This window comes from Bos indicus x Bos taurus, chromosome 25, assembly GCF_003369695.1.
Source record: "Bos indicus x Bos taurus breed Angus x Brahman F1 hybrid chromosome 25, Bos_hybrid_MaternalHap_v2.0, whole genome shotgun sequence".
Classification (NCBI taxonomy): Eukaryota; Metazoa; Chordata; class Mammalia; order Artiodactyla; family Bovidae; genus Bos; species Bos indicus x Bos taurus.
This window is the reverse complement of record NC_040100.1, coordinates 41,128,979-41,139,474: the sequence shown is the minus strand read 5'-3', so window position 1 is coordinate 41,139,474 and position 10,496 is coordinate 41,128,979. Positions and strand designations below refer to the sequence as shown.

At 39.3% G+C, this 10,496-nt stretch overlaps 1 protein-coding gene across 1 annotated transcript in view; it reads right to left on the bottom strand.

Annotated features, from left to right (window-relative positions):
- Positions 1-2,053: 2,053 nt before the first annotated feature.
- MEIOB (meiosis specific with OB domains) overlaps positions 2,054-10,496 on the bottom strand; it is a 37,382-nt gene continuing 28,939 nt past the window's right edge. Inside the window, exons 11-13 of the mRNA XM_027527587.1 lie at positions 8,681-8,834; positions 6,328-6,511; positions 2,054-3,040 (exon numbers count right to left, since the gene is read on the bottom strand). Coding sequence (XP_027383388.1) covers positions 2,924-3,040; positions 6,328-6,511; positions 8,681-8,834 — 455 coding nt within the window. The 3' untranslated portion in view covers positions 2,054-2,923. The remainder of the gene's footprint in view (positions 3,041-6,327; positions 6,512-8,680; positions 8,835-10,496) is intronic.

Below are 10,496 nucleotides of genomic sequence, written 5' to 3'. Positions count from 1 at the left end.
TTATTATAAGTTATTAAGTATAAAAGTATATTATAGTATAACCCGCATTTGTAAATCATATTTTTGGTTTAATTTTATAAATTACATGCTTTAACATAGAAAGATGGATAAAGAGATGATTTTTTAAAAAGTCAGGAAAGACATTTACAGAAATGTGGGATGCCTGTACACAAATGTTCATGGCAGCCATGGTTGGCTAATCATAATAGCCAAAAGGTGCAACAGCCCAACTGTCCACCAAGACATGAATAAATAAACAAAAGGTGGTGAATTTATCCAATTCATACATACTACTCAGCCACAAAAAGGAATGAAATTCTGACTCGTTGTAACATGGATGAACCTTGAAAACATTATCCTCAGAAAAACAAGGTAGCCACAAAAGGACAAGTGCTGCAAGATTCCCTGTGTACCAGGTACCTAGAATAGTTAAGTCCTAGAGACTGAGTATATTACAGATTGCTGGAGACGAGCATAGGGGCAAATGGGAGTTATTGTATCTTAATGAGTACAGAATTTCAATTCATGATGATTAAAATCTTCTGGAATAGAGAGTGGTGATGTTTATACAAAATTGTGAATGTACTTATTGCCACTCAAATCATACTCTTAAAAATGGTTAGAATGATACATTTTATGTAATGTATATTTTACCACAATTTAAAAAAACATGCATAATAAAAGAATGTTTCCTACCAGTTAAAAAAATTTGGGAATGGAGATTATGGGTTTTCTTTTATCTTTCTTTTGGGGGGAGGAGTTATCTATTATTTCCTCTAACTTTTCTACAATAAACATGTAAAACTTTATAATAAAAATATTTGAAAAGCAAAAACAAGGACTTCCCCGGTGGTTAAAAATCTGCTTTGCAATGCAGGGGACATGGGTTGGATGCCTGGTCAGGGAACTAGGATCCCACCTGTCGTGGGGCAGCAAAGCCCACAAGTAAGGAACCCGATCCCACATGACACAACTAAGACCCAATGAAGCCAAACAAATATTTTTTAAAAAGACAAAAACAGCTCCAGGTTCCTCAAGAAGAGTAAAAGGTGGATAAATGTATGTACAGCATATTGTAAAACAAAACAAAACCCTCACCAAAGCAGAATTAGGAAAGGAATATTGTGCTTAAATGAACCACTCATAGAAGATTAGGAAAAATCACAGTCATCCAACTGTTTATAGAGCAATATAGAAAATGCAGATAAAAGTCACTAGGATCAGGAAGAGCAGCTTCTGGAGAGCAGCAGAAAAGCAGATTCTGGGCAGACGGGTTGTGGACTTTGCGTTGACAGGGCAGAAAGCTTCTTTCTTTTACTTGTTTAAGTGCCTATATTCAGCTAAAAAAGCCCAGTTTTAGATGTTGACAGTTTGTAGCCTTCATTCCATAAATGTGTAAGTTAAGCCTTGTGAAGCACCTCTGATTCGGTGCAGCTTGACAGCTAGCCCTATAGATTCCTACTTTATCAGAAGAAATAAGTGACTGTGATGTCCCTCTGGTGACAGGCATGGTGTCTCCTTGGTTAAATGCTAGTGGACTGAGAGGTTACCATGGGAGCAGTGAGGAGGTCACACAGAGCCCTCACAGGCCTTGGTTAGGGGCCCTGGGCACTGCGTATGTGCCTACTCTGGGAATGCTGACCCAGGTGTTGGCACTCTGGGGCGTGCTGCTAGAGGTCAGGGCCCTAGCAGGCCTGGCACAGCAGCTCTGGACACACTGTTTGGGCCAAGCATTCTCACCCCACACAGCTCTCTTTCCTGCCTTCCTTCCCTCCCTGTCCACCTTCACAGTCACCCTGATAAACACACTCACCCCCTCCCCACAGGGGAAAGGAAAGAAGCCCTTCATCAAGTACACTTGATATCTGCATACCTATGGCCACGTCCTTAATTACTTCATTTATCACCACAATTTGGGCACACTGGGGGTCAACTCATATCCCTCCCCCATGGTCTCACATGGTAAAAGCCAGAGAAAACCCTACAACAAGATAAGTTTATCTCCCAACACCAGAACACCAGACTTACAAAGGAATTTCGTATACTTACTTTTTCTTTTTATCACTCCTGCAGTAGGTGGTGATCTTTAAATCACAAGATTCAAATTACGTTGGCCAAACCTCCCACACCTTGGATCAACACTGACCGTGGTGACGGGTCTGTGCCTCGAAGTAAGAGACCTGTGACTGGAGATGGTGTGGGCTGAGTAGAGTGCTTTGGGGCTGCTGCAAAGGCAGCTGGAGTGGAGCCATGTCCAGCCAAAGCCAAGAAGTCTCCCACGCCTGCAAGTTCCCAGGACTCAGCACCGCTCATGAAACTTCTGAAGCTGATCTCCTCCCAGTTGATTCAGACCCACGGGTGTCAAGCCTGAGTCAGCAAGCCTTCACAAGCTTTGGCTAGCTCTGATGTGTCATCAGAGAAGGCAACAGATTAGAAAAGCTCTACAGCATGTAAAGCAGCTGCACAGCATTGCCCATGGACGTCTGCTGTCCCCACCTGGCACAGGGAGAATGTGCCATACACGCCCATCGACTCCAGCCAAGTGGTCTGAGACGGGGCCAAGCCATTTGTGGAGGTTCTGATCTTTCTCCAAGAAGACAAGACAGAGGGGAAAGGGGTTTAAGAAAATAAATCATTGTGTTTGTGGGAGAGTAAACTTGTTTATTAATTCATGCAACCATTTTCCAGCTTGGGAAGAGAGAGGGCCAAGCCAATAGAAAAAGGCTTCTAAGAAATGAGCTTAAATAAGAGGGAGATTTTAGGATTCACCTGGAGTCAACTCTAGGGGGCAACAGAAGGACAATTTACAGAAACATTCTCACCACATTTGAACAAGATACAATTATATCTGTAATTTTCAAACTCATTTCCCACTTTCAAGGTGGTTAAAATGCATATTCTTTTCCAGAGTTTAAAACTGTATCTAGTTTTGAACACTTCCTTGTCCAGACAAGTTCCTACTTGCCTCAATAGAATCTGCAAGCTTACACGAAAGCACACTCACTCTCAGTCCACCCCTCGCTCTGTGCGATATAAAAAACTGCAAGAAGAAAAAAGAGAGAGTTTTAAAAATCACCTGGTATATAAAACTGAAAACCAATGACCACAAACAGAGAACAGCAATGAGTTTTGTTTAATATGTGAACAAAAACTTCAATTAAAGTTGTAAGACAATGGAAAGAGTTCCAGTCTCAGGTAGAGTTGGGAGAAAGATTATGGATCTGGTTTCTGACAGTGATTTTCTAAGAATCCAGGTCATTTTTTCATGATGTTTCTCTCAGGTAAGAAAGTTGAGATATCAAATCCAACAAGTAGAAAAAGGACTTAAAGTGTGTTCAGACCACCAGCTATGACAGACATGAACACGCAGCAATGACATGGTCTGTTAGAGCAGATCCGATATCATGACACAGTTTATGAATAATGATGTCACACTTATGACAATTAGATTTTTAAATTCCATGTTCTCATTTATAACAATTGAAATTGTATGAGTCTCATAATCTTGATTACATTTTGTGACACTATATGTTTTAAAACATTAAAATGAGTAACAGTTTGAAATCCCTCCAAATGAATAATTTTAAGTAGCCATTATTTTTTATTGAAATATGATAAATACACAAAATGTCCTATATGGAAATCCTTTGTTTTTATCTTATTTGCAGAGAAATATAAGTTCTTATTTTTTAATTACATATTCTAACTTTTATAACAATTTAAATTATATTTGTCTCATAATCCTTATTACATTTTGTGATATAATCACTATCTGCTTTAAATCTTTGTTAAATATGACAACATCTTTTTTTAGAGACATTTATTTATTTATTTGGCTGACTCACATCTTAGTTGCAACATGTGGAATCTTTAGTTACAGCATTCAAACTGTGGCATGTAGGATCCAGTTCCTAGACCAGGGATTGAACCCAGGACCCTTGCTTCGGGAGCACAGAGACCTAGCCACTGGACGACCAGGGAAGTCCCTGACAAGTATCTTTCTAACATATTCCTTGGAAAGGTACAAACTGAGAGCAGTTGTTATATTTGAATCCAGTTTGGAAAATATAAGCAGAGTGTCATGAATTTAAATTTATGAAACTCACAGCAACTGGTACCTGTTGTTTGGAAGGAAACCATACAACCGGGCAGGGATTAGTATATTCGACTTGGGAATAGAGTACAGTATTTGGGACGATCCATGCTCGTGGTGGAAGAGATAGGGTATTCTCAAACCAAGGTCCTAGAAATACTGGTAAGGCCATTGGTGACTCTGGGTGTGCAATCTGTTCAGATATGCTTGAGGCTGCAAGGGCAGGAGCCACTGGGAAATGGGAAAGCCTGCTTCAGAGCTGAGGTGGAGCAGACCCAGTGTTCTCTTTCAGGTTCTCCCTGATCAAAGCTATCTTCATAATAATGTGAAATTGCTGTCTGCCTTTCTTACTCGCATTCTTTCACCAGAGTGCACTGTAGTTTCAAGAGGCTACCAGACATGAGATGATAGCAGTTCTGACTGCTAAAAGACTGTGTGCTCGTGAATACATTTAAAGTTTTCCTCAATGTTAAGTTCTAGTACAATAAATATTGATAGGCATAACTCATTTAAGAGCTTGAAAATGTTTTAGAGTGTGAAGAGAAAACATCTGGAATAATATAAACGGTAGCCCTATCTCACCAGTGACTTCGGGCAAGAAGCAACATTTCTTGTCCTATTTTCCTCATTTGCAAAATAAAGGGAGTTTATCCCACTGCCTTTTTTACATCTTTAACACTAAGATCCTGTGCCCTTCCAACACTGAAGTGTTGCTATTGCTACGGGAATCTGCTCTGGTCAGACTTGTAGGATCACAGCAGATTAGGGGCTTAGAGAATTAACCTCCCCAAGGTCACATGGGCTGAAGAATGGTGGAACTGGAATTCAAATGGAGTCTCTATCACCCCAGCACATAAGCATGTAACTATGCTGTTGAATACGACTCACTGAAGTGAGGATCACTGCCCATGGGGGCAGGGACACCCAGCTCTGACTCTAAAGCCCAGTGTCTAGCCTTGATGTTAACATTAATGGATATTTTCTTTGCTGGTCTTTTTTTTGTGTGTCATTTGTAATTCTTGTGTGTGCGTGTCCACTTAGTCACTTCAGTTGTGTCCAACTCTTTGTGACCCCATGGACTGTAACCTGCCAGGCTCCTCTGTCCATGGGATTCTCCAGGCAAGAATACTAGAGTGGGTTGCCATGCCCTCCTCCAAGGGATCTTCCCAACCCAGGGATAGCACTTGCATCTCCTTTGTCTCCTGAATTGCAGGCAGATTCTTTACTCCTGAGTCACCAGGGAAGCCTTGTAATTCTTTATGCTATATGAAAAAACCTGATTATTTTCACTGTTTCTATGGTAGCCAAACCCTTCTGCACATTTGGGAATTGAACATTATTAAAAATAACCCTAAATTCCCTAATTTACTAGGTCATACTCTGGGATTTTCATATTAATTGAATATATAGAATAGTATTATTTATATTATACTATATTATTTACATAGAATTATTATAAAGTGCACTAACTTTTAAATAAATTTTGCTTCTTTCCAAAAGAAATTGCCACTTTAATGCTGTTTTCTGTTCATCCGTCATTGCAAGAAACTCATCTACCTGGATTAAAAAAATTAAACATTTCCAAAGAATATATAGATAACTCATTTTGACAATAATGTAAAACTTAAATTTGCTCTAGAGATGAAATTTTATCCATAGTAATTACAGCTCAACTCTCTTGATGGAGGAGATGAGGCCAGACAGGCTCTAAACTGAATCTCTGAAGCCAGCCAGAGGCCAGCACAGAAAGCCGCTCTTGACAAAGTGGACACCACTGAAGTTCAATGGTAAAATTTCAGAGCCGGTTCTAACAATGAAAGTATCAAACGAAACACCAAGCGTTTAAGTTAATCTCTGCTGCTGTGCTCCAGGGCAGACTGATTTTATGCACCTGAGTAGGTGAAATACCACCAAGCCCTCCTCACAGAGGACCCTGCTCAGTGTCTCCAAGGTTTCATTTTTGCCCACTGTTATCTGACTATATAAAATGTCATGTATATTCTCCACTGTTACCAAGGACCTCTCCTGTTATTCCTAACAGTTAATGTTAGCTAGGATATTAATATACAGCATGTAATTCTTTATTCATTAAAACAATGTGTGTTTAAGTCAAGATTGATTTTTCCCAGACCTCTTTATTAAGGAACTAATTTCTATCAAATGTTCACCAAAATAACTTATATGTTTTGGGAAGAGAATTCAATTTGGAAGTATTTCTAAGTATTATTATTTACCGTGCATCCCAAAGTCTCCTCAGCCACACTTCCTGTGAGACTACAGGAATGAAGGGTACCTGTGTGATCAGTAAGGTCGATTAGCATATCAAAGCTGAGAAAAACCGATTTAAATCCCGAAGAATCTTTGTTGCAAGTTGTACAAGTGCCGGATGCTTCATTTACAATGTAACCACAGACAGAACTGAAAAGAAACAAAGACAATGATAAAATGTGAAGGCCCTAAGGGACAGCTCTGATCTTTAGCAGAACTATTACTTAGACTTTTAGTCTAAGTTAGCACATGAGTTAGTAATTACAGAGTGCTCAGCCCTGAGTAGGACACAAAATAGACCCAGGAAATAACAGGGCACAATGCAAAAGGATAACAAACACGCTCTCTATGTGGTCAACCTCACTTGCAGTATTCCTGCTTCTGAAACCGCGATCAGCCAGTCCTTTCAAGGTTCTGCCTCCTACCTTCCCCAAAGCTGGGGTTCTTGCCCAGGGTCACCTCCCCACTGGGGCCTCCCTCTCCTGCACCCCAGCCCCATCGCCTCCCTTCTCTGAGCAGACGTATAATTTACACTTTAGCACGGACTTACACCCTGTCACATCCTATTTGGTGTTACTGCAGATAGGTCTGCTTATCTCCTGGCTCAGAGTTTGAGGGCAGGAATCATGTCTTGCACCTGGAAAGCTTAGGTTCTGTGAATGCTCACTTGTCTTGTACTAGGTCCTCTGCACATTCACAGAATCACCCAGGGCTGGAGAGGCTCACACCCTAAATGCTGCCAGTACTGCTAGTGACACACTCCTCTCTTTAAGGGATGTGCTGTGCTGTGCTTAGTCACTCAGCTGTGTCCCCATGGACTGTAGCCCACCAGGCTCCTCTGTCCATAGGGATTCTCCAGGCAAGAATACTGGAGTGGGTTGCCGTTCCCTTTTCCAGGGGATCTTCCCAACCCAGAGATTGAATCAGGTCTTCCACATTGCAGGTGGATTCCATACTGTCTGAGCCAGGGAAATTACATGCTATTCTATATTTCTGAAGCAGGCATTACTTTAGCCAATTTGAATAGGAAGATTAATTCAAAGTCTCAAGGAGAGGGAATGATCTAAAGACACTGCTTTCTTATAAGCCACAGATCATTTTAAAATTAAATATTAGACACTTTTCCTCAGATACCAATATTAAAGATGAAGGGGAAAAAAGGGAGGTGATAACTTACAAAAACTTTTTAAAGAGTATTTTTCAAAAAATAAGCACCTGCCTTATACAACAGCCTTTACATTAGGTTTTTCAACATTAATACCAAATCACACAATGTTTTAGAAATCCATAAGTCAATTTCTTGACTGTTGATACACAAACTTACACATGCAATAAAACTACATGGAATTTCACACACACACACACACACACTCGATACATGTTAATCTGGGGAAACTGAATAAGATCAGTGAACTTAATTAAGATCATTATTGTCTGTGATGTGGTACTATAGATTTGCAAAATGTTACCATTCCTGGAGGAGGCTTCCCTGGTGGCTCAGCTGGTAAAGAATCCGCCTGCAATGGGGGAGACCTGGGTTCGACCCCTGGGTTGGGAAGATCCCCCGGAGAAGGGCACCCACTCCAGTATTCTGGCCTGGAGAATACCATGGACTGTATAGTCCATGGAGTCACAAAGAGCTGGACACAAGTGAGTGACTTTCACTTTCATCCTTGACCACTGGGGGAAACTGGACAAAGTATACAGTTTATTATTTCTTACAGTGCCATAGGAATCTAGAAATATGTCAATAAAAATTTCAATCACAAATCTACAGGGAGAGTTTCACAATAATATTTTAGAGTTTTCTTACCAAGCATTTTTTTTTTTTTACCAAGCATTTTTTAGCTAAGGTAATTAAATCTACTTGAGGTTACTTTTCTATGTAAGTAGATACTAACTGACTTAGGAGAGGTTGGAAATCACATTCATCATTCATTTCATTTCATTATCATGAAACAAGTTACTAAAATACTATTATTTTTATTGCTATAGGATGTCACCAAAACAATTTTCAAATTCATTACAAAACAATAGTTTGTCATCCCAGTTAAAAGGTTTTGGCAGTGTCATCTATTTTTGGATTGCTAAAACACATTGAAATACATTTTACTTTAAAAGAGTATTAGAATCTTTGGGTCTAAACAGTTTGTTAAGGAAACTTTAGTATGTGTTATTTATTTATACATTTCTTTTAAATACATAACCACTACTATGTCAAAGAATAGCTTTAACTTTCATATAGTTTAAAATGTATTACCAATCATTGTTTTTTATTTCTTATAAGAATGAATTTCTAAAAGTAATTTGGTTGCTTACCATCTATTTCGAACTACTTTTGTAGTTTCGTCATCAATGTTCAGTGTAGAAATGTAAGCGTAAAGAATTCCGTAGAAAGGTTCAGCTTTTCCTTCATTCTTCAAAGCTTTTACCTTTAATTGTTCAACTGTATAAACATCAACTATTGTATTTACTAAAAAAAAGAAAAAGTCATTACAGTTCTAAGTATATTCTAAGAATTCTAAAGGATTATATCCAAATAGAAAACCTACAGAGCTCAAATGAAAATATGTAGTAGTTTAAGTTCTGTAATAGAAAAGATTTACTATATATGATACATTAAAACTTATTATATAAATGGACATGAAAGTTAAAAAATAAGCAAAATAGAAAAATAATGAGAAATTTGTCTTTATTAAAATGAATAATTTCTAATCATCAGAAGAGTCCATTAAAAGAATGAAAAGGTAAGCCATAGAGTGGCAGATGCTAGCAATTTATAAGAAGATAAAGGATTCATAACCAAAATATCTAAATTGGAATCTTAAAAATCAATTTAAAAAAAGTCAATTCAATTTTCTAAATGCGGAAGAGATTGTATGTATGTATGTATGTATGTATTTTTGGCCCCACTATGCAGCTTGTCAGATCTTAGTTCCTTGACCAGGGACTGAACCTGGGCCACAACAGTGAAAGCACCGAGTTCCTAACCACTGGACTGCCAGGGAAAAAGTCCCTGGAAGAGAGTTTAAAAAGCACTTCACAAAAAGAATATAAAGAGAGACAATAAACATACTGGCCTTATTAATCATTAAGTAAATGCAAATTTAACAACAGTAGGATTCCACTAAATATTCACCATTTAAAAGACTAATCGTACAAACATTGGTGAGGCTGTAGAGCAGCTCAAACTCCTGAACACTACTGGGAGAAGTATAAATCGGTGCAGACATTTTGGAAAACCATTTAGCGGAATCACTTAAAGGTGGACATGCATGACAAAGCAATATTCCTACTGCTGCTGCTGCTGCTGCTGCTAAGTCGCTTCAGTCGTGTCTGACTCTGTGCAGCCCCATAGATGGCAACCCATCAGGCTCCCCCATCCCTGGGACTCTCCAGGCAAGAACACTGGAGTGGGTTGCCATTTCCTTCTCCAATGCATGAAAGTGAAAAGTGAAAGGGAAGTCGCTCAGTCGTGTCTGACTCTTAGCGACCCCATGGACTGTAGCCCACCAGGCTCCTCCGTCCATGGGATTTTCCAGGCAAGAGTACTGGAATGGGGTGCCATTGCCTTCTCCAATATTCCTACTAGGAACATGTATATCCAACAACAACAACAGAAAAAACAGACAGAGGTTCACCTAAAGTCACACTTAAAGAGAAAGTCAAAATTTTGTAGAAGGAAACAATAAGATAGAGAAATAAATTGTGATATATTCATATAATGGAATTGCATACATCAACGAAAAACAACACTACACACAGCAGTATGGATGGCACTCACAGACCTAATGTTGAACAAAGGACATCAGACACAAGAGTGAGGTCCTATGATACAACTTCACTGTTAAAATTCCAAAACAGGCTAAATTTATCTGTGGTTTCTATGGTGCAATAAGTCAGAATCACATTTGGGCGGGCATGAGGGGTCTTATGGGCACTGGCAATTAACAGGTGCGTACTCTGTGCGATGGTGCATGGTACTGTCCTCTCATTCTTGTCTACTGTTCATATTCTTTGTGATAAGTACATGCATGCTAAGTCACTTCAGTCGTGCCTGACTCTGTGAGACCCTACGGACTATAGCTTGCCAGGCTGCTCTGTCCATGGGGTTCTCCAGGCAAGAATACCGGAG